Source organism: Furipterus horrens, unplaced genomic scaffold (genome assembly GCF_987537825.1).
Source record: "Furipterus horrens unplaced genomic scaffold, mFurHor1.1.pri manual_scaffold_10, whole genome shotgun sequence".
Classification (NCBI taxonomy): Eukaryota; Metazoa; Chordata; class Mammalia; order Chiroptera; family Furipteridae; genus Furipterus; species Furipterus horrens.
The window spans coordinates 44,284,644-44,305,778 of NW_028327180.1; the positions used below are offsets into that span (position 1 = coordinate 44,284,644).

General features: G+C 52.8%; 2 protein-coding genes across 4 annotated transcripts; both read left to right on the forward strand.

Moving 5' to 3' along the window:
* Positions 1-5,350: 5,350 nt before the first annotated feature.
* GIPC1 (GIPC PDZ domain containing family member 1) lies at positions 5,351-16,000 on the forward strand. Of its 3 annotated transcripts, XM_090289683.1 has the most exons (10): positions 5,351-5,571; positions 6,100-6,155; positions 9,135-9,189; positions 10,093-10,181; positions 12,268-12,588; positions 13,371-13,556; positions 13,628-13,808; positions 14,556-14,668; positions 14,998-15,079; positions 15,207-16,000. In XM_090289683.1, the coding sequence occupies exons 5-10, from the start codon at positions 12,301-12,303 to the stop codon at positions 15,356-15,358; spliced, it is 1,002 nt and encodes a 333-aa protein (XP_090145809.1). In that variant the 5' UTR covers positions 5,351-5,571; positions 6,100-6,155; positions 9,135-9,189; positions 10,093-10,181; positions 12,268-12,300; the 3' UTR covers positions 15,359-16,000. The 3 variants fall into 3 exon arrangements, with proteins under 3 accessions (XP_090145809.1, XP_090145811.1, XP_090145810.1); XM_090289685.1 differs by lacking the exon at positions 12,268-12,588 and having other exon boundaries at positions 5,355-5,571; XM_090289684.1 differs by lacking the exons at positions 5,351-5,571; positions 6,100-6,155 and adding an exon at positions 7,901-8,030.
* Positions 16,001-17,489: 1,489 nt separating this feature from the next.
* Positions 17,490-21,086, forward strand: PTGER1 (prostaglandin E receptor 1). Its single transcript, XM_090289682.1, has 3 exons — positions 17,490-18,262; positions 19,153-20,116; positions 20,726-21,086. The coding sequence occupies exons 1-3, from the start codon at positions 18,039-18,041 to the stop codon at positions 20,990-20,992; spliced, it is 1,455 nt and encodes a 484-aa protein (XP_090145808.1). The 5' UTR covers positions 17,490-18,038; the 3' UTR covers positions 20,993-21,086.
* Positions 21,087-21,135: the final 49 nt, after the last annotated feature.

Consider the following 21,135-nt stretch of genomic DNA (forward strand, 5'->3'; position numbering starts at 1 on the left):
GTCTGTGTTTTCTGTCCTACAGGGGCACCTGTCATTGGATTCAGGGCCCACAGTAATCCAGAAAAACCTCATCTCAAGATCCTTAATTCCATCTGCAAAGATCCTTATTCCAAATAAGGTCACACTCACAGGTTTGGGGACAGGAACATATCACTGGGCTGGGCTGGGGGTATCATTCAGCCTATTACACTGAGCAAGGCACTTCCTATGACTAGAGCGCTTGGAGGGCAGAAGCGGACAGGCCCTGGGCACACAGGCCAGGGGGCAGGAGCTTGTTAGGGCTCAGGGATGGGCCATCGGAGCTGAAGCCCCGTGCAGGAGTTCCCTAGGCAGGCAGCGGGTATGGACCCAGAATGCCTGGGGAGCCTGAGGCCTTGAGGCCTGGTGTGGTCTGATGAGAGAGAGGAGAGAGCAAGGCGAGGCATGCCCATGATTAAGACAAGCCAGGTGTCTGGGCCCTGCTGAAACAGGCCGGGGTGCCTGAGGCAGAGAAGCTGGTTGAAAGAGATTGAGTCAGGAGGGACTTGGTGTGATTTTCTTTTACCGGAAAGTTGGCGCTGTGACCTGGGCGGTTTGTCTAATTGGGGGCCCAAGTTTCCTTGGGAAGATATGCTGGACAGCCACATAGCAAGGCCTGACTTCAGATGAAATACTTCAGCGAAGGGTGTTTTGAGGGCACAGGGTTTCAAGGTCGGGTGGAGGGTGATTAGCAGAAAAGGTTGGAGGTAGGGGTTGGGGACGGGAACCTGCCTTCGGTGCTCATAGGCGCCCTCTGGCTGCTGTGAGGGAAACAGACAAATGGGGTGCCGCGAGGAAAGAACCGGGTGACCAGAGAGAAGTCAACGGCTGGAGATGGCACTGCTAGACCAGGTAGGGCCGAGGTGATGGGAAATTATTGGAGGTGTTATTTTGAAAGGAGAGATCTGCCCATCTAGAAAGTAGCACTGCTGCCAGATTTTATCGTGACTTCCTAGAATCCACCACTAGTCAAAGGCAGGTGTCAAGCCAGGGCTGAGACCCAAGGCCGCAGGGCCTAGATTAATCAGGACCACCTCTTCTGCTTCCCCTCCAGGTATGTCCCTTTCATTCCAGCCCTGCCAGGCTATAAGGGGAGTTCAACTTACAGGCCACTAAGAGCCAGGCAGTCAAATTCTGAGATCAGTCTGCCAGGGCAATGTCCCTCAGCATCATCCATCCTCAGTCTGCCCTGTCCCCCAGATCTCAGTCAGGCTCCAAATTGAGGAAAATGAAGCTCACATCCCCAGAGGGATGTCATGTATGCTGGGGTTGGAGCTGAAGCGCCACACCCATGAGTGGCTGTGCAACTTTGAGCCAGTGGCTCCCCCTCTCTAAGCCTCTGTCTCCTCCTCTGTAAAATGGGCATGTATCCAGTATGATTACTCCTGAAGAGCAGCCAGCAGAGGGCCTGGGACACAGTAAGAGCTTCACAAAAGTTTTCATTTCTATCATGTTTCTATTATAACATACGGTGTTTATTCATTCCTGTGCCCTCAATGCAATTTAATAACAGCAGCAGATGTTCACTGAGCTCTTGCTACCTGCAAGGCACCACTGTAGGCACTTGACACAGAATAGTACATTGCATCCTAAATATAATTGTAACAACATTGGAATTATTATACTCATTTACTATGATGATGAACCTCATTTTACATGAGGGATTGAGGCACACGGGGGAAGGGGCCCGCCCAGGGTAACATAGCTGGTGAGCAGTACAGGTTAAGGAGAAATATGACTATATCCTACCCCACAACCCAAGGTGGACTAGAAGTACAGGAAAGGTAAAACCAGAGAATGAATAGAAGAAAATGAAGAAAAATACTATTGTGATTTGAGAGTAGAAATGGCCTTCTTAATTAAATTTTACAGGCACAAACCATAAAATGGGTAAATTTTATTACATTGAAATTAAGAATTTCCTTCCAATGAAGACTATCAAGGGTGAAGCAAATTGTCACATGACAGAATGGAAGAACATATTTGCAAAGTTGAACACTTTAGCTAGCTCACAGGGTCTTTAGAAGAGTTAAATAGCTTAATAAATATAAAATTTTTAGAACAGTGCCTGGTGTAGAAGAAGTTCTATCTAAACATTGTCTGTCATTGTTGAAACTGACATGGGTTCTATATTCCAGTTCTATTCGGTCAAATTACGTAAGTGCTTATGAAATTTTAAATTTTACATTAAAATAGTAAAAAACAAAAACAAAAACACAACACAGGTTAATTTGAATAATACATTTAATTTAAACCAATACATCCACATTATTATAATGGCATGTAATCAGTATAAAAAAGCAGCTAATGAGCCATGGTTGGTGTGGCTCAGTGGATTGAGCACTGGCCTGCAAACCAAAGGGTTGCTGGTTTGATTCCCAGTCAGAACACATGCCTGGGCTGCAGGCCAGGTCCCCAGTTGGGGGTGTGTGAGAAGCAACCACACACTGATACTTCTCTCCTCTTCTTTCTCCCTCCCTTCCCCTTTCTCTCTAAAAGTAAATAAATAAAATCTTTTTTTTTAAGCAGCTAATGAAATGTGATATCTTACATCCTCTTTGCTTTCCACTAAGTCTTAGAAATCTGGTGTGCATTTTACACTGACAGCACATCTCAATTTGTATTAGCCACATTTTAAGTGCTCAATAACCACATGAGAGCGAAGTGTTCAAGTTAGATCGGATTGGACAGTGCAGATTTAGACTCTGTGAGAAATTCATGCAAACGAACAAGAAACAATAGCAAGATCAAGTGCAAACAAGGCAGAAACGATGAACAGGTAATTTACAGAAGAGGAGAACCAGAAGGTCATCAAGCAAATGAGGATCTGCTCAAAATGATTAAAATTAAAGAAATATAAAATAAAGCAATGGTAATATTACTTTACAGTGAGTCAGAGTGGCAAAAATTAGTAAGCTGGATAATGCCAATGGCTGGAGGAAATGTGGGGCACAGGACCCTCCAGTACTGTGCCAGTGGGTGTGATGAGGGCAGCTAGTCTGAGGAACCACAAAGCAATTGGCTGTGCCCTGAGACCCAGTATCTCTCTCCTAGGGAGATTTTTACCAGGTCCCTAAAGAGGTATGTCATGGCTGTCCACTGTGGTGTGGGGAGCTTGAGGCTGCCTGGTGACCATCCCTGGCGGACAAATCAGTAAGTTATGAGGGAGCATCGAGCAGAATTTAGAAGAAAACAGAGTCAAGAAAGTAGCAATACAGATGGATCTTCAAGGTATAGTGCAAAACAAGCAAATAAGCAATACCATGCTGAGTGGGGAAAAAAGTAAGAAGCCCAATATAATAGAACACCTGTATAATACAGTGCACATTTTTAAGAAAAGACACAAACTAAAAGGTGCGTATTAAGCCCACTGGAAGTTTGCCTCTGAGGATGGGGAAGAAATGGAGGTATTTCCCTGCAATGTTTATTTTGACAATTTCAAAGCTATATAAAATTTACAAGAATAATAAAGTAAATACCCATATGCACATACCACTCTCCTGGACTCAGTGGCGACTGTTCTTATTTTGCCACATTTGCTTTCTCAATCTCTTTCTCTCTCTTTCTCTTCCTATGTATTAATACTAATGTATACCATATTATGATACTGTACATAAAATATTGTATACATAGTTTTCTTCTGAACCATTTGGCAGTTGCAGCCATCACAGACTTATCACTAAATAATTCAGTGTGCATCTCCCAAAAATAAGACCATTCCCTTATGTAAACACAGTACAATGCTTACCCTCAGGAAATTCAACATGGACATGGTATTATTATCTAATATCTACTCAACATTCAAATATCCCTGATTATCCTAATAATATCCTTTATGACTGTTTTATCTTTTTTTTGAAATTGTTATGCAGGATCCAATCAAGGATCATACAGATTTTGGTTGTCATCTCACTTTTGCCTCCTTCAATCTAGAACTGTTTCCCAGACTTTTATTTTATTTTTTAAGATGTACAGACTATATTCTTTTTTTAAAAAATATTATTTATTTATTTTTAGAGATAAGGGAAGAGACGCCCCCAACTGGGGACCTGGTCCACAACCCAGAAATGTACCCTCACTGGGAATCGAACCTGTGATCCTTTGCTTCAGAGGCTGGCACTCAATCCACTGAGCTACACCAGTCAGGGCTAAAACTGTTCTCCAGACTTTTATTCATTCATTTGATTAAGGGATTGATTTTGCCTTTTATGACATAGATCTGCTTGAAGAGTCCAGGTCAGTTTACTTTTTTTTCTTTTCTTTCTTTCTTTTTTTCTTTCTTTTCCTTCCTTCCTTCTTTCCTTCTCTCTCTCCCTCTCCCTCCCTCTCTCTTTCCCTTTCTTTTTTTCCTTTTCCCCCTTCTTTCCTCCCTCCCTCCTTCCCTTTCCTCTTTCTTTCTTTCTTTCTTTCTTTCTTTCTTTCTTTCTTTCTTTCTTTTTCTTTCTTTCCAGAATGTTCCTCAATCAGGATGTGTCTGTTTTTCCTCAAGATTAGATTCAGGTTAAAGATTTTAGGCAGGAAAAGTATTTTGTAGGTGATATGTGTCCAGCTCAGATCATCACAGCAGGGGGCACATGAGCATGGCCTGCCCCATCACCAGTGATATTAACTTGGATCACTTGGTTAAGGTGGTGACTTCCAGGTTTCCCCACTGGTACCTTTTCCCTATTATAATTAACAAGTAGTCTGTGAGCTGGTCCTTTCAGACTGAATATCCACTTCCTCATTGATAAGCCTTGCCTAAATTATTTATTAATGTAGTGGCTGCAAAATGGTGATTTTCTAACTCAACTTTTCCTTTTGCACATAATAGTTAGCATTCTAGAATTTTTCTTTTTTTTCCAAAGGGGCAGACATAATACTCAGATCTGAGCTCCTCACCAACTGGGTCTCCCAACCTCAGTTTCCAGGCATGCCCCTTGAACTCTAAGAGGGTAGGAGGTGCCAGGTGCTGCTTTGTGCCCTTAGGCAGCTCCCTTATCCATCTCTGGATACTGCTTCATCAGTCAACATGTGGATTCATGTGGATTCTGACTCAGGACACTACTGTCCCTGTGGCTCTACATCCTCCCCTCTCCAGGTGTGAAGGGGGCAACTCACATGTCAGGTGCAACCAGGGCAGTGGGCACAGTCCCACACAAGGCACTGGCCCAGCTGAGGCAAACGATGGCTCAGTGGGAGTGGCAGAGGTCAGCAGAACAGGAAGAAGAGGACAATAGCTGAACCTGTTGCCATGGCAAGCCCGGTGTTTGCAAGATGGGTGGGGCCCGCCCAAGCAGTGCTCAGCAGCTAAGCCCAGCGCCCACTCTCCCCTTTCACTTTGCCTCTGTGCGGGGCTCTGACGGAGCTAGGATACACAGCAGCTCACTCTGGGGACTACATAGACCCAGTCATTTAATGAGGCTTGAGCAGGGTCGCAGGAGTTAGAGGCCTCCAAGAACTACAGTTTCCAGGACACACAGAGAACTCCTGGTCTAGCTGCCTGCCGGCTTTGAACTAGAACAAGGAAATCTCTCACCTGCTCTGGGAACTGAGCGTCCTAGCCTTTGCGAGGTGCGTTTGTGTCTTTGTTTCTCTGATCTGCTCCAGCCTGAGCAATCCCGGTTACAAGCCAAACCTGGACATGGTGAGATTACCTGGTCCTTTCATGCACACATGTGTGCTCTGTACAGAGTAGGGTGGAGGGTCGTTCACAGGGACTTGGGTTGCCTGGCTACCCTTTGAAATCTAGCACCTAGTATGTGTTGTATAAATATTTACTGGTGTCGCCCCGGCTGGTGTGGCTCAGTGGACTGAACGCTGGCCTGTGAACCGAAGGGTTGCCAGTTCGATTCCCAATCAGGGCACATGCCTGGGTTGCAGGCCAGGACCTCAGCTGGGGGCAACAGCACATTGATGTTTCTCTCCCTCTCTCCTTCCCTTTCTCTCTCTCTACAAATAAAATAAGTAAAATATTTTAAAAAATAATATACTGGTCTAACCATCTCGCTCTTGTCTTCCTTGTATCCTTTCACACTGCTTTGCTAGCTCCTACTATATCGCTCTATCCCAAAGGGGTTTATCTCTCTGTCCCACCTACAGGGCTTTACACGAGCTGTTCCCTCCACCAGGAGCACATTTGGCTTACTCGTCAGTGTGTAAGTAGAGACAGGACAGAGTCTGGCACCGAGCAGGGGCACATTAAATATTTGATGAGTGAATGAATGAATGAATGAATGCCCTTGTCCATTGTACATCCCAGGAAGCAGGGACACTCAGGACCTTCCCTATTCATCTCGGTCCCCCGCCCGACCGCCTGGAATGAATGCATCTTTTTATCTGCTCCGAGGACGGCCGAGCTAGGGGCAGGGGCAGGCCTGACGGAGAACTGGATTGGGGGGTGCCCTCTGCCCCTTCCCAGGCCTCCTAAGGGGTTCGCTTTTCCGGTTGTAGAGAGTTTGCAGCCTCTCCCCAAAACTCAGCTTCAGTCACCTGACTCCCACAACTAGCCCCCACCCTCCGCCAGTTACCACCGAGTGCCCCTAGACAGATTCCCAGCCCACCGCACGTGGTCCAGAGCCCCCAGCTTCCCATTGGTCGCTCGTCTCCTTCCTTCCTCTCGATTGGCCGGAGCCCAGCCGCAGTTCCCCCCCTTCGCAGACCTACAGTGGTACAGCCCGCCGCGGCTTAGGCGGGGCGGGAAGGTCCAATGCGTTGCAGCGCTGGGGGGTGTTGCGGGAAGAGCCGGACGAGGCGGAGGGATTCCTCTGGAATGTTTCCGTCGGATCTACCGACCCGTTGAGGCGCGGCGCGGATTGGCCGCAAGCTCCGGGAGGCAACTCCTGATTGGGTGAACACAGTCGCCGGCCCCGCCCCTGTCCAAGGCTGCGGGAGAGGCCCGGGCAGGAGTTTGCAGAGGGCAGAGCTGGGTGCGCGCAAGCAGGCGGCGGCGCAGGTGAGTGATTCTCACAGGCGAGTCACGGCGCTGCCGCTCCGGGGACTCTGTCGCGCGTCTGCGGGGATCCGACTGATCGTACGGGGTGGGGCCGGCCCCACGGACGCGGCTGGAGTCGACTGGGTGGGCGAGGGGATGCCCAAGGCCCCTTCCCGGCCGGGCGCCTCCCCTCCCACTGGGGGCAGGGGGCCGGGGGCCAAAGCCTCCCACCGCTAGGATGGGGTCTCCAGCCGCACCCCTACCCCCCGCACCCCTCTGGAAGCCCTAGTCCCGGCGGGGACAGACGCGGGGTGGGTATTTCTGAGCCCTACCCAGGCATCTCCCCGGAGCTGGCCTTGCCCCAATCCTCCAGGGCCCAGAGGGGCTTGGGAAGGACCGAGGTCCCGATAATAATAATGAAAAGGGAAAGAAAAAAAAAAATCACTGGACTGGCATTCATTGAATACTTCCGTGTCAGGTATTTACCATGCAGATCAGTGAATTTAAACACTTCATGGAAGCTACTGTTACTTGTTTTATGAGTGAAGCAGCAGACCCAGAGAGGTGAAATGACTTGTCTAAGATCACAAAGCTAGTAAGTGTTAGATCTGGAACTCAAACCCATACCTCAGAGGCCGGAACTGGAGTCTTAGCCACTAGACTGCATGTTCAGTGACTCCGTGGCTCAGATGTTCCTGAAGAAGCTCCTCTGCCTGCTGCTGGCTACCCAGCTCCCCGCCCCCCGTGCCCCCTCCCCACATCATGCATACTACTTGGCCACACCTGCTGGTCTTTGCTTCTCCCCACACCCACCTCTTCCTTCAGCTGGAAGCCAAGGCCGAAGTACCTGGATTTGGAGAAATGAGTGACATCTTCAAGGGGAGATAAGCAGGGGACCAGGCTCCTGGGATCCCATACCTGCTGTCCCCCCTCCCCCCCAGGAAGCCTGGGCCCATGCCAGGGCAGTAGGCGTTTTCCCCGGAAACACCCAGGAGCTGGTTTTTCAAGATTGAATCAGAGGCCTCCCGCCCTCCTCTCCAGAGCAATACCCTACTGGACAGAGGAACCTGGGTGTGGTGTTTCCTCTCCCCGAACTTGTGTGAGCTCCCAGGAACCCCCCCTTCACTGATTCCTGCTCCTCTCATTTTGTGTGGCTGTGGGCTTGCTAAGTTTCAGGCCCTTCAAAAGGAAGAGAGGGTGAGGATGCTGGAATTCCAGCTAACTCACTCAGTGCTGGGGCTCAAATTCCTCCAGCCCTGTGTTCAGGTTTGAGGGGAGAGTGTGGCAGTTAGCAACTTCACAGCAGATATGTTCTGAGCATTGGGGGGCTCAGAGAGCACTCAAAATGAGGATATAAGATACATTCATTCATTCATTCATTCTACAAATATTTATTTAGTACCTACTCTTTGCGAGACACTGTTCTTGGCACAGAGGGTTCAATAGTGAACAAGACAAAAAACCTTGATCTTGCAGAGCTGTCTTTCTAGTAGGGGAAACAGGCAACAAACAAGTAACAAGTAAACAAGGAAGATACCTATAGATGATGATAAATGCTATGAATGACATATAAGGGGGTGGCATGATAGAAACTCTGGGCAAGGGGGGCTGTCAGAGAAGGTGACTTTGGAGTTGAGGTCTGAATGACAAAAATGAGCCAGTCCTGCAAAGACCAGGCAGAGGGCAAAGGCTCTGAGGCTGGACCAAGCTTGGAATAGGGTGGCTGGGGCAAGAGTTGCAGCCAGAGTGGCGATTCTGCAAGTCAGGGGGTCACGTTAAGGAGTTTGGAGCTTTTTCTCTGTGAGGTGGGAAGCTGTTGTAAGATTTGAAGCAGGAGAGTAACATGATCTGGTTTACATTTTAAAATAGAGACATGGAGTTAAATAACAGCCTAAGACTGGAAGACAAGAGTTCTGCTAGGGCAACATGTAATTAAGTTCATGGGCCTGAGCTGTCTTAACACCAGGGATGATTCTAAGAGCCTTGGACAAGCTGGGGAGGCTGCCTGGAGGAGGTGGGCTTTGGCAGGCAAAGAGGACTGGGATTTTCCTGGACTGGACAGGGAAGGAGGCAATATAATAATGACCATAATAACAGCTTCCTTAAGTTGAATGTCAGGCAAAATGCTAAGCAATTTACATGCATAATCTCTTTGAATCCCCACAAGCACTCTTGAGAGACAGGAATTCTGTTCGTTTTTCAGATGAGGAAACTGAGGCCCCATCAAATAAAGTGACTTGCCTACAACCACACACCTGGTAAGTGGCTAAGGTGGGATTTGAACCTAGGCTTCCCTGCCTCTTCTGGCGTGGAGGGCAAATTCATTAATCACCCAGTTTCTTCCCCACCGTTGTTCCCCTCTCACAGGTGAGGACACGGCAGCCAACCTGAACCAGGGTAGCAAGCATGAGCAGAGAGAATAAGGAGGTTGGGGATTGATGAATAGAATGTGGAGGTCCTGGGAAAAAGAGAAAGTTTGAATCTTCTATATTTATAGCTGAAAATAGTAGTAATCACCAACATTTATGGAACCCTTATACTCTGCCAGGAACTGTTCAAGGCACATGTTCCTTAGAACTCAGAGAGCTTGAGACACTTGCCCAAGGCCACACAGCTGTTAAGTGGGGAAGCCTCATTTCAGACTCATGTTCTAAAAGACAGAGACTACAGTCTGTGCCCCTTTGTCTCCCCAGAGCCGGACACAGGGTCTGGTAGGCTGGTCAATATTAGGATAAATCATTCAACGAATATTTATTAAGCCTGCTATGTGCCATGCACTGTTCTTTGCACTAAGAATATAAGGATGAATGAGACAGACAGAATTCCCTACCCTGTCAGAAAACAGACAGTGAACAAGATAAATGAATGAAATCTATTTTCCATCTGAAAGAGGTAAGAGAGTGAGTTGTGTGGATATGGGGAGCACAGCCAGTGCAAAGGCCCTGAGGCTGGACTGTGCCTAATGTGTTGGGACGAGGCCTGTGTGACTAGAGTGAGTGAGTGAGGGGGAGAACGGGAGCAGATCAGGGCAGGGAGGTAACAGGGAAAGACATTTGAGGGCCCATGGGCCAAGGGGAGGACATTGGTTTTTACCCCAATTGAGTTAGGCCCTGGGAGGGTTCAGAGCAGAGCATAGATGTGATATGGCTTATGTTTTACAGGATCACTCTGGCTTCTGTTTTGACAAAAGACTGTGGAGGGGCAAGGGTGGAAGCTGGAAGACCTGGAGGAGGCTACTACATTAGTCTAGGTGAGTGATGATACTAGCGAATGATGAGTGAATGAATGAGGATGGGAGCAGCCCACTAGCTCAACTGAATCCAGGATAGCTCCCAGAAGAGGCAATCTGAAGGGAGGGAACAGGAAGTCCTTTACACAGAAAAATATAATTTGGTATAATTTAATCCTCACCACAACCTGGCCAGGGATACAGTGTCCCCCATCTGCAGGCCAAGCATCTGAGGCCAGGAAGATTGAGCTGCTTAGGGGACAGCTTTGTGATCATGAACTTGGGCTTGGAAGTCAAACCTGAGGATGCAGCCAGCCTCTATGACTTTGGACATATGACTGAAAAATGAAATCTGAATTCCTTCCCAGTCTATAAGGCCCTGCATGGTTGGCTAATGTCACCTCTTTTCCTTCCCTCTTCACGCCTTCCCATTGCTTACTCCACTCCATCCACACTGGCCTCTAGCTGATCTGTGAGTCTGCTCAGAACCCCTAATGGTTGTCACCTCACTCAGAGCAAAAGCCCAAGCCCTCCCTGCAGCCCTCAAGGCTCTACTACATCTGCTTGTCACCTTCCTACCCTCACCTCCTCCTGCTGTTCCCTTTATTCAGTCTGTTCCAACTACATGGACTTCCTTGCTGTTCCTCAGATAAGCCAAGCACCTCAGGGACTTTGTACCAGCTGTTCCCTCTGCCTAGAACGTTCTTGCCTCACATCATCATGTAGATGCTTCTTTCTATCAGTCAAGTCTCAGATTCAGCTACAACCTGCTCAGAGAGGCCCTCCGTGACCTTGTCTATAGAACTTGTCTTGTTTTATTATCTTCATGGGACTATTAAAAGTTATATTAGAAATTTACACCTCCTTCTCTGAACTGCCTGCTTCTGGATTTCATGGACAGGGCCCCATCTAGCCAACAGAGCACCTAAGAGTGAATTAGAGAAAGGAAGTCCTGCCCTGGCTGGTGTGGCTCAGTAGATTGACCGCTGGCCTGCGAACCCTGCAAACCAAAGGGTTGCCGGTTCAATTCCTAGTCAGGGCATATGCCTGGGTTGTGGCCCAGGTCCCCAGTTAGGGGTGCATGAGAGGCAAACACACATTGATGTTTATCTCCCTATCTTTCTCCCTCCATTCCCGTTTCTCTAAAAATAAATAAAAATCTTTAAATAAATAAAAGGCAGCCCTTCCTCCCAGCACACATATCAGGGTCTGTTGCTTTTGTACAGTGAACAACCTGTGTAACTGCACATGGTGGCCCTAGGCAGGAACCTTATTTATTGAAGGAAATATCTAAAATGTTGTGTGGGATATTGTAAACACCCAAAAAATATTTGTTTGAAGGGAGGGAGGGAGTAAGAGAGAAAGAAAGGAACAGAGAGAGTGTGGAGAGAGAGGAAAGAAAAAGGGTGTATCAGTCAGAACAGGTTGTGTCGCAGTAACAAACAACTTAGTGGCTGAACAAAAATCTTAGTAGCTGAACTCAACAAAGGTTTAATTCTCATTCCTGCTCCATGTCCATTGCAGCTCAGCAGGAAGTTCCATTCACTGTAGTTACTCAGAGCCTGGCCTGATGGAGCCACCGCCATATCAGTTGTGGCTGGTCACCCTGCCAGGGAGAACTAGACCTCTGGAGGCTCTCACTCTAGCAATTAAATGCTTCAATCCAGAAATGTGATGTATTACTTCTTCTCACACCTCAGTAGCCAGAACTAGTGACATGTCTGCCCAGTCATAAGGAGGTCATCTGCCTGTGTGCTTTGAAGGGGGAGTCAGGGATTTTTGCACAGTATTAATGACTGCAACTGAGAGAAAAATAAAGAGAAATTTAACCACTCCGAGCCTCCATTTTCTCATCCATTAAATGGGTGTAATCATAACATAATATGATCTCTACATCACAATGTGTTGTAAGGTCATGGAGCAGTCAGCATGGGGTTGTAATAGATATTAGCTGCTAATACTACCTATGAGTGTCAAAGTGTGGAACAGGGATTTGAACTGAGGCCAGTCTATTCTCTATGTCATTGGGCCTGTAGAATGCTAATGGTGGGGGAGAGATGGCCCAGGACTACTGCCCAGGCCCTAAGCCCACTTTCCCACCCCGCAGATCTCCTGGGCGTGCTCCCTCTTCCCGCTGCTCATGCCGCTGGGACTGGGGCGGCGGAAAAAGGCGCCACCTCTGGTGGAAAATGAGGAAGCTGAGCCAGGCCGTGGTGGGCTGGGCATTGGGGAGCCAGGGCCCCTGTGTGGAGGTGGGGCAGGGGGGCCCCAAATGGGCTTGCCTCCCCCTCCCCCGGCCCTGCGGCCCCGCCTTGTGTTCCACACCCAGCTGGCCCACGGCAGTCCCACTGGTCGCATCGAGGGCTTTACCAACGTCAAAGAGCTGTATGGCAAGATTGCCGAGGCCTTCCGACTGCCAGCTGCCGAGGTACCCACCAGGGAGCCCCTGGGGTTATAATGGTTTGCTAGAGGCCTGGTTGTGCATTCTGGTTTTGAGCTTGTGCTGAAGCTACGGATGCTGAGGCTTGCACCACATTGAATTATGGGGAACTTGAGGCCAGGGATGGATGCTGAGTTCCCGTCAGGAATTGGGAGGCCTGGGCAGCAGTGAATCCTCGGGACTGATGTCCATAGCTGGATTCTGAGTTCCCATGAGGTATTGAGAGGTGGGCACCCGAGTGAATTATAGGGACTTGGAGGCCAGGACTAGGTGCTGCATTTCCATTAGGTATTGGGAAACCTGCAGCCCAGTAGACTATGAAAACCGATGTCCAGGACTGGGTGCTATATTCGCATCATGCATTGAGAGGCTTGCACACCAGCGGATTGTGGGAGCTGGAAGTTCGGTGCAAGATTCACTTCTCCATAATGCATAGGGAGGCCTGATCCCAAGGACTTTGGGTGCAGAAGAGAGGCCAGGAGGGCAATAGTGGGATTGAGCAAGAAGTAACTGCAAGAGTCTCAATAGGTTGGGTGGGTGTCTGTGCCTTTCATTCATTACACAAGCATTTACTAAGCACCCACAGTAGGCCTAGAACCAGCAGGAAGTTTTTGGTAGGACAGAAATTCCAGCCCTAGTAGTGCTGGAGATGGTCAGGCACTGAGGTGGGGACCTCCAGGCCTTTCCAAACTCTCCTCCCTTCTCCCTCAGATCGGTGTTGCAAAGGGCGAAAGAGGGAAGGTGAGAGTTGAGTGTTTCCCACTCTGCAGGTGATGTTCTGCACCCTCAACACCCACAAAGTGGATATGGACAAGCTCCTCGGGGGCCAGATTGGGCTGGAGGACTTCATCTTTGCCCATGTCAAGGGGCAGCGTAAGGAGGTGGAGGTGTTCAAGTCAGAGGAGGCGCTGGGGCTCACCATCACGGACAACGGGGCAGGCTACGCTTTCATCAAGGTGCCTGAAGTTAGATTGGGCTATAGGGCTAAGGGGCGGAGCCACGGGGCTGACTGCTCCTTTCTCTGCAGCGCATCAAGGAGGGCAGTGTCATTGACCACATACAGCTCATTAGTGTGGGTGACATGATCGAGGCCATCAACGGGCAGAGTCTGCTGGGCTGTCGGCACTACGAGGTGGCTCGGCTGCTCAAGGAGCTGCCCCGAGGCCGCACCTTCACACTGAAGCTCACGGAGCCCCGCAAGGCCTTTGGTGAGGAGCTCCTGCCTGGACTACCAATATACTCCCTGTTCACTTGGGCCAGGCTGCAGTGCCATGGGACACCGGCAGGTGGCGCCCAAGCCCAGTTGGCCTAATTGGAAAGAGGGACTGCTCTGCCCTGCCTTGGGGGGAGGGTGCTGGCTCTCTGCCCAGCTGGGGAGGTGGGGAGGCAAGGAGGAAGTTGCCCCCACACCCAACTTCTAGGAGCCATTAACCCAGCCAAGCGCCCCCAACCCTGGCCAGCACCCCCAGGCTCGATAATCCAGGCTTGGCTGACCTGTGCCAGCCTCCACCCCCCTTTTCAGTCTGGCTTCACTAACTCTCAGGAATGGGCTGCAGGCCCCTAGGGTGGGGGGTGGGGAATTCTGAAACACTTCCGCAGGCAGATAGGGCTGCTCCGAGGGCCAGAAGCTATACCCCTTTGGCCCTGGGAAGAGCAGCTAGAAATCAAGGCCTCACCCCCTTTCTGTCACTCAGGCCCTGGGAGCAGATGTGGCCCACTTCAGTCTCCCTTCTGCCTTTTCCTTTACCAGTCCCTGGCTGTCCCTCCCTCATCCATGCCAAGTCTGAGTCAGGAGTTCTGCCCTCCTTGGGTCACCTCAGCCCCCAGCTGCCCCGGAACCTGAGGAGTTTGGAGAAGATAGAGGGGGGTGTCTAAGGTCAGGATACCTGGGTTCCTGTCTAGATCATGCTGGAATTAGGCTTCCCCAACCCTCATAAGTCCCCTGCCTTCCACAGACATGATCAGTGTGCGTTCAGGGGGTGGTCGTCCTGGCTCCGGCCCCCAGCTGGGCACTGGCCGAGGGACTCTCCGGCTTCGATCCCGAGGTCCTGCCACAGTAGAGGATCTGGTGAGTGTTCCAGCTGGGCCCCAGCCCCACTTCCCTGCACATTCACAGATCGCATCACCTGTCAGCTGAGGGGCTCCAGGCACTGGATGCAAACCCACTTCTGCCTCCCCCCAGCTCTAGAACCTTTCTTGGATAAGTGAACCTTATTAGTTTCCTTGTCTGGAAAATGGGGAGGGGGGTTAGTAATACTGATAATGTCAGAGTTGTCATGAGAATGAACTGTGGGTTAATACATAAAGTGGCAAAAAGAGACCTGGCTCTTAGTAAATACGATTACAGTTTACAGTCAAATTATTGTGATTCCGCTGTTTCTCCTACTCCACCTGTAGCCCTCGGCCTTTGAGGAGAAGGCAATTGAGAAGGTAGATGACTTGCTGGAGAGTTACATGGGCATCAGGGACACAGAGTTGGGTGAGTGGTTGGCACTTGAATCTGGGTAGGAGTGGGAGGCTGGGGAAGGAGACTTCTAGATGGGCTCAGTCTACTTGAGCAAGCACCTCTGCTATGTGTGTCTCTACTCTGCTTATCCCACCCCCAGCGGCCACCATGGTGGAGCTTGGGAAGGACAAGAGGAACCCAGATGAGCTGGCTGAGGCCCTGGATGAGCGGCTTGGTGACTTTGCCTTCCCTGATGAGTTCGTCTTTGACGTCTGGGGTGCCATTGGGGATGCCAAGGTCGGCCGTTACTAGGCTTCCTGCTGAACCTTGCAGTGACCTGAGCCTGGCCTGGTGGGAGTCCCAGGGGTGGTGAAACCACAACCCAGACTCTAGTATCTGGCCTGGCCCTGGTCCTGGCCCAGTCCCAGCAGTCCCAGGATGATGTGGTGAGGAGGTGGGACCGAACCCCTGCCCCACTCCAATCGGTACCACCCCCTCCCTGGTTCCCACCTGGCTGGGCTCCCCAGCTCCCTCACACTCCCTCCCTGTTCCCCACCTACCTCAGCCAGGTTAGTCTCTGGGAAGGACCAGCCAGATTAGGCAGCCAGCCTCTGCCCCCAACACTTTCCACATCAGCTGCCAAACTGGCCCCTCTGTCTCTCTGGGGCCTCAGGTTCTGTTTGGGGATCCTGACCTTCCTGGTTTCCTGACATAGGGAATCCAAAGGGGGAGCTTCCCCCCTCAGCAAATGCAATAATCCCCCCTTTCTGCTGCCCCCCTCCAGAGGAGCTCCCTACCTCCACATTTGAAACATGAGTCTGCTGTGACCCCCCAACCTTCCCATCCCACACCTGTGTTTCCCTCAGCCCAGCCCCAGACAGGGCATGAGGGACGATGGCAGTGGACTTTTGTATCTGAATTTGCTGTCTAGAACATAAAAACTATGCTGTTGGACTTGTCTGGTGGCCTTGGGTGGGTGTGTGGGGGTGGGCCTGGGCTGGGAAAGAATGTAGCAGCTGAAATCTATCCTTCTAGGGCTCCAAATTGAATTAGGAGCTGGCCCTGGCCACCCACCCCCTCCCACCCGTTCCGCCTGACAAGGCTCCTGGCTGTGGGCCACCAGGCTTCCAGGCAAGGCCTGAGCTTTTTGGCCTACTGAGGGTTCAAGTCTGGCTCCCTTTGGAACAAGGCCTCCTGCCACCTCAGCCTGATGTGAATACTGGACACAAGGCTGCTGGCTACAGCCCAGGGTCGTTGGGAGCCCCAGGGTCAGGTATGGAGGCCGGGCTTGGAAAAAGAAAGATGGGGGAGGGCGCTCAGATGGAGCCTAGGCCCTGCCTGGGTGAGTGCTGTGGGGAGGAGCTCAACCCTGAACGTGGGGGAGCAGTCATGATGCTGCCGCACACCACCTGACTGGACATGCAGGGTCTGCGGGTACTCATGGTAGGCCATGCTATGCACTGGACATAAACCCAGCCTGCTTGTTCTGACAACCAGCTTCATCCTCGAGGATTGAAAGGGGATCAGGGAAGGGGGGTCAGCGGGACCCTGGCCAGACCTGGAGGGAAGAGCCAGGATTGAAGGGAGGGGAGCTAGCTAGGCTGGAGGTCCCTGCAGGAATGTTTGTGGGTGAGCCAAGAAGGGAAATGTGAGCCCAGTCCACTCCCCATTTCTACTGGGTGGGCAGTTGCCCAATCACCACCGCCCCCATGGTGGGGTGGTGGGACTCTTGGGCTGTGGGTGCATGGCTGTATATGGTGGGGCAGGGGCAGCGGCTATTGGGGTTACTGCATGCATTCCTGGGCACCTGTGGATGTTTCATGTGTCTGCCAGAAGGCTCAGGTTTGAAGGGTGTGGTGTGTGTCTGTGTTGAGAGGAGGACTGTGTCAGAGTGTTGATTTGTGATGATATTGCAGGCTGTAACTGTTGAGGAAGCCAGGTGCAGTGACTGTGTTCCTGGGTGTTTGTTGGTGTAACTGGCAGTGTCTGCATGGAGTGTGGCTGTGTGATTGCAGGACTGTGTGTGTGTGTGTGTTTGGATGTCCCAGTTTCTAGGGTAGGGGGTAACTGGCAAGATCTCAGGGTGTCCAGGGCGTTGCCACTCCTTGTGTCTTGGGTGTGGTGTTTGCCTATGGAACTTGTCTTGGACTGTTAGGAGGTCTCTCCAGGTGATATGGATATGGCTGGGGTGGGGGGCTGTATCAGCAGTAAGGATCTCGGGGCTGCATTTTAGGGTGTTGAGAGGAGTGGCCAGTGACAGTAACTATGGGAATGTCTCTGGTGCTAGGGGTGCCAATGTCTAAGTTCAGGGGTGTGACGATGGCTGACCTCAAGGCTCTGAGGAATGTGGCTGGCTGGGGACAGGCTGAGATGATGGCTGGTCTCAGGGTGTTAGGGGATATGATGGTAAGTGTTCAGGTGTGAGACTGTGTGTCTCAGGAGATGAGGCTGCAGTTGTGTGTCCTAGATATTGCTCACCACATCCTAAAGCAGGATCTAGGAGAGTCCCCTGGTCTCTTGCCCACCTCCTCCTTCCCTCCATGGGTATGACTCTGCTGCCCTGGCCTGAGCTTTAAGCCCCTGTGTAAATAGTGGGCGGATCTTCTGGCCTGGCTGGGCCTGACCCAAGCTGGTCCACACAAGGCACTGCCCACCACCACCCACCCAACATCCGTGAAGGCTCTGGCAGGGCAAAGGAGTGTTGCTGCCCCCCACAAAAGCTAACCCCTCAACCTCGAAGCCCTGTGGGTGCAGCGGCACCCCCTGCAGCAACCCCAGCCTGCCCCTGGTGACGCTCACATTTTCCAGTGTTTAGATTTTATCCACTTTATTAATGAGGCAAGGGAGAGGCCTGAGCCTGCGGGAAGGGGGGTGCTCCGCCTGGGCAGGCGGAGGGGGTCACAGGGGGCCAGGACAACACCCTGGGAGCACCCCTTTCTCATAGGGGAGCTAGGGCCCAGAGTGCTCCCCACCCACTGCCAGGAGCACAGAGATGGGGTCTCTGCCACCCCAGGACCCCAGCAGGCTGGTGTTGGGTGGAGCGGGCCCCTGGAGGCCTGAGTGGGCAGCGGGGGGAGGCAGGGAGCCCAGGAGCCGCCCCCGTAGGAAGGGAGGGAGGAAGCAGCCTGCCGGAGAGCTCGGGCGGAGCAGGAGGTGCAGCAGGCAGCAGGGACCGAGAAGCAGGCAATGGGGACCCAGTGTCCCAGGCACCACCGGGTAAGAAGGCTGGGTGCAAGTATCTCCGGTGGGTCTGGGGGGCATGGAAGGATGGGACCATGGTTCCCTCTGCGTTTCCATCTTATGTTCTTTGACTCTGAGCCCTATCTGTCCCTGTCCCTGTCATTCTTTACATCTGTCCATTCTCCCTTCCCATCTGATCCAGGGGGCAGTTCTGCCCTCTCAGCCCTCACCACTGGGTATCAAGGGATGGGTGGTCCTGGGTCAGCCCGGAGGCCTCTGGGGCAGGGACATGGAGCTGGCAGGAGTGGAACACTGGGGCATCTAGGGTGAGACAGCTGTGGTCAGGGGTAGGGCCTCGGTGAGAGACAGCACTGGAGGTCAGACATGGGAATTTGGGGGACTGGAATGCAACCGAGGGACAGAAGTGGGTCTGTGGGGACAGCGATGTGGCCATGGGGACAATAGTGGGACCATGTGGACAGACAGTGCAGTGGGGAGAGAGGGGTCCACAGTGCCAGAGGTAGAGCTATGGGCATCAAAGATGGGGCTGGACTAGAGGTGACATGACAGTCAAGAGATGGTGCAGTGGGGCACTGGGATCAGAAATGGGTATCAGATGGGTCAGGGACCAGAATTTAATGTATAAATGGGAGGTGGAGGCCCAGAGGCTATGACGTATCGGAGGGCTAGAGCCAGGGGAGCCCCAGTGAACAAAGAAGGTGGCAGAGAAGGCAGTGAGGCTGGGAGCAAGAGCAGGGATGGTAAGAAGCCTGAGAGGAGTCAGGACCTGGGCAGCAAGGGTCATTGGAGCTGCTGTGGGGTCACGTGGGCTCAGATGCTCCAAGAAGGGATCGTCAGCTGGTCCCAGCCCAACAGTGGGCGCTGTGCTCTGGGCCAGCCTCAACTTGCCGTCCTCTCCTCCCCAGCCCCACCCTGGCACCTGACATGAACCGTTACGGGCCCCTCAACCTGAGCCTAGTGGGCGAGGCGACCACATGTACAGCGCCTGGGGCCCCCAACGCGTCCGTCGGGCTGCCATCGGGCGTTGGGGGTGCCTCGCCGGCACTGCCCATCTTCTCCATGACTCTAGGCGCCGTGTCCAACGTGCTGGCGCTGGCGTTGCTGGCTCAGGCTTCGGGCCGCCTGCGCCGCCGCCGTTCCGCAGCTACCTTCCTGCTCTTCGTTGCCAGCCTGCTGGCCACCGACCTCGCGGGCCACGTAATCCCGGGTGCGCTGGTGCTGCGCCTGTACGCGGCGGGGCGCTCACCGGCCGGAGGCGCCTGCCACTTCCTGGGAGGCTGCATGGTCTTCTTTGGCCTATGCCCACTGCTGCTGGGCTGTGGCATGGCAGTGGAGCGCTGCGTGGGGGTCACACGGCCTTTGCTGCACGCAGCACGCGTCTCGCTGGCCCACGCACGCCTTGCGCTGGCTGCGCTGGCCGCCGTGGCCTTGGCCGTGGCGCTGCTGCCGGTGGTGCACGTGGGTCGCTACGAGCTGCAGTACCCTGGCACGTGGTGCTTCATCGGCCTGGACCCGGCGGGCGGCTGGGGCCAGGCACTGCTCGCTGGCCTCTTTGCTGGCCTCGGCCTGGCCGCGCTGCTAGCTGCACTGGTGTGCAACACACTCAGCGGCCTGGCCTTGCTGCGAGCCCGCTGGCGGCGCCGCCGGTCGGGAAGGCAACCCCAGACCTCAGGCTCTGACAGCCGCAGGCGCTGGGGTGTACGTGGACTCCGCTCGGCCTCCGCCTCATCTGTCGCTTCGGCCTCCTCTGCCCGCGGCGGCATCCTAGGCCGTGGCTCAGCGCGTAGAGCCCGCACCCATGACGTGGAGATGGTGGGCCAGCTCGTCGGCATCATGATGGTATCGTGCATCTGCTGGAGCCCACTGCTGGTGAGGGGCGCACCGCCCCTTCCAGTCAAACTTCTTCCCACTCCTACCTTGGCCCTTCCTGCCCTTTTTCATCCGAGGATACTTGGGTCCTCTCTCCCCTCCCCAGCCAGGGCTCTGCCTCCTCAAAACTCCACCAGCCAGGGGAGCCCTCACTTTGCCTCTCCCTCTGCCGTTCCACCCCTCCTCCCAGCCCCCTTATCTTACTCCTTCCTGGGGGTCTTTGTAGTTCACCCCAACCCACACACGCCTCCTCCCCAGTCCCACCCCTCTAGGCCCGACGCTTCATTCTCCAGACCCCTTCTATAGCCCCGCATCCCATTTTTCTTCTCCCCTCCAGGTCCCTGCCCTTCGGAACACCTGGGACTTGTCTCCTTTCTAGCCTGAGATAGCCCGTTTCCCCCAATGAAGGCCTTTGCTTTTGCCGCGCCCTTTAACGTCCCGCTTCTTCGCTGGTCTTTCCACGAAGATACCCCTTTTCCCCCCGTGATGCTCATCCCCTTCTCACATACCCCCTTACCTTCCAGTCATGCTCCCGCCCCTCCCAGCCCCACCCTTCGCTGATCCCCTTCTCTTATACCCACCCACCGCTCACACCTGCTTCTTCCGCAGGTGTTGGTGGTTTTGGCCGTCGGGGGCTGGGGCTCCAGCTCCTTGCAGCGGCCGCTGTTCTTGGCTGTGCGCCTCGCCTCATGGAACCAGATCCTGGACCCCTGGATGTACATCCTGTTGCGCCAAGCCGTGCTGCGCCAACTGCTTCGCCTCGTGCCCCCAAGGTCCTGCACCAATGGCAGCCCTGCGGGGCTGAGCCTAACCAGAAGCGCCTGGGAGGCAAGCTCGCTGCGAAGCTCCCGGCACAGTGGCCTCAGTCACTTCTAGACACACCCGGAAGCAGCTAAAGCAGACCACTCTGGCCCGGGCAAGGTCCGCAGTGCGGAGCCTTCGAAGAATAAAGCCATTTTGCGGACCAACCCAGGGCTGTGTCACGTTGGTGCTGCAGCTCGCATGTGGCCGCTGGGGGA

Excerpts from the sequence above, each read along its gene's own strand:
- GIPC1 (XM_090289683.1), top strand. The coding sequence starts at position 12,301 with ATGCCGCTGGGACTGGGGCGGCGGAAAAAGGCGCCACCTCTGGTGGAA. Across the intron at positions 13,809-14,555 it reads GGAGCCCCGCAAGGCCTTTG|ACATGATCAGTGTGCGTTCA; the intron begins GTGAGGAGCTCC and ends TGCCTTCCACAG. Across the intron at positions 14,669-14,997 it reads CTGCCACAGTAGAGGATCTG|CCCTCGGCCTTTGAGGAGAA; the intron begins GTGAGTGTTCCA and ends CTCCACCTGTAG.
- PTGER1 (XM_090289682.1), top strand. The coding sequence starts at position 18,039 with ATGGGGTCTCTGCCACCCCAGGACCCCAGCAGGCTGGTGTTGGGTGGA. Across the intron at positions 18,263-19,152 it reads AGTGTCCCAGGCACCACCGG|CCCCACCCTGGCACCTGACA; the intron begins GTAAGAAGGCTG and ends TCTCCTCCCCAG. Across the intron at positions 20,117-20,725 it reads TCTGCTGGAGCCCACTGCTG|GTGTTGGTGGTTTTGGCCGT; the intron begins GTGAGGGGCGCA and ends CTTCTTCCGCAG.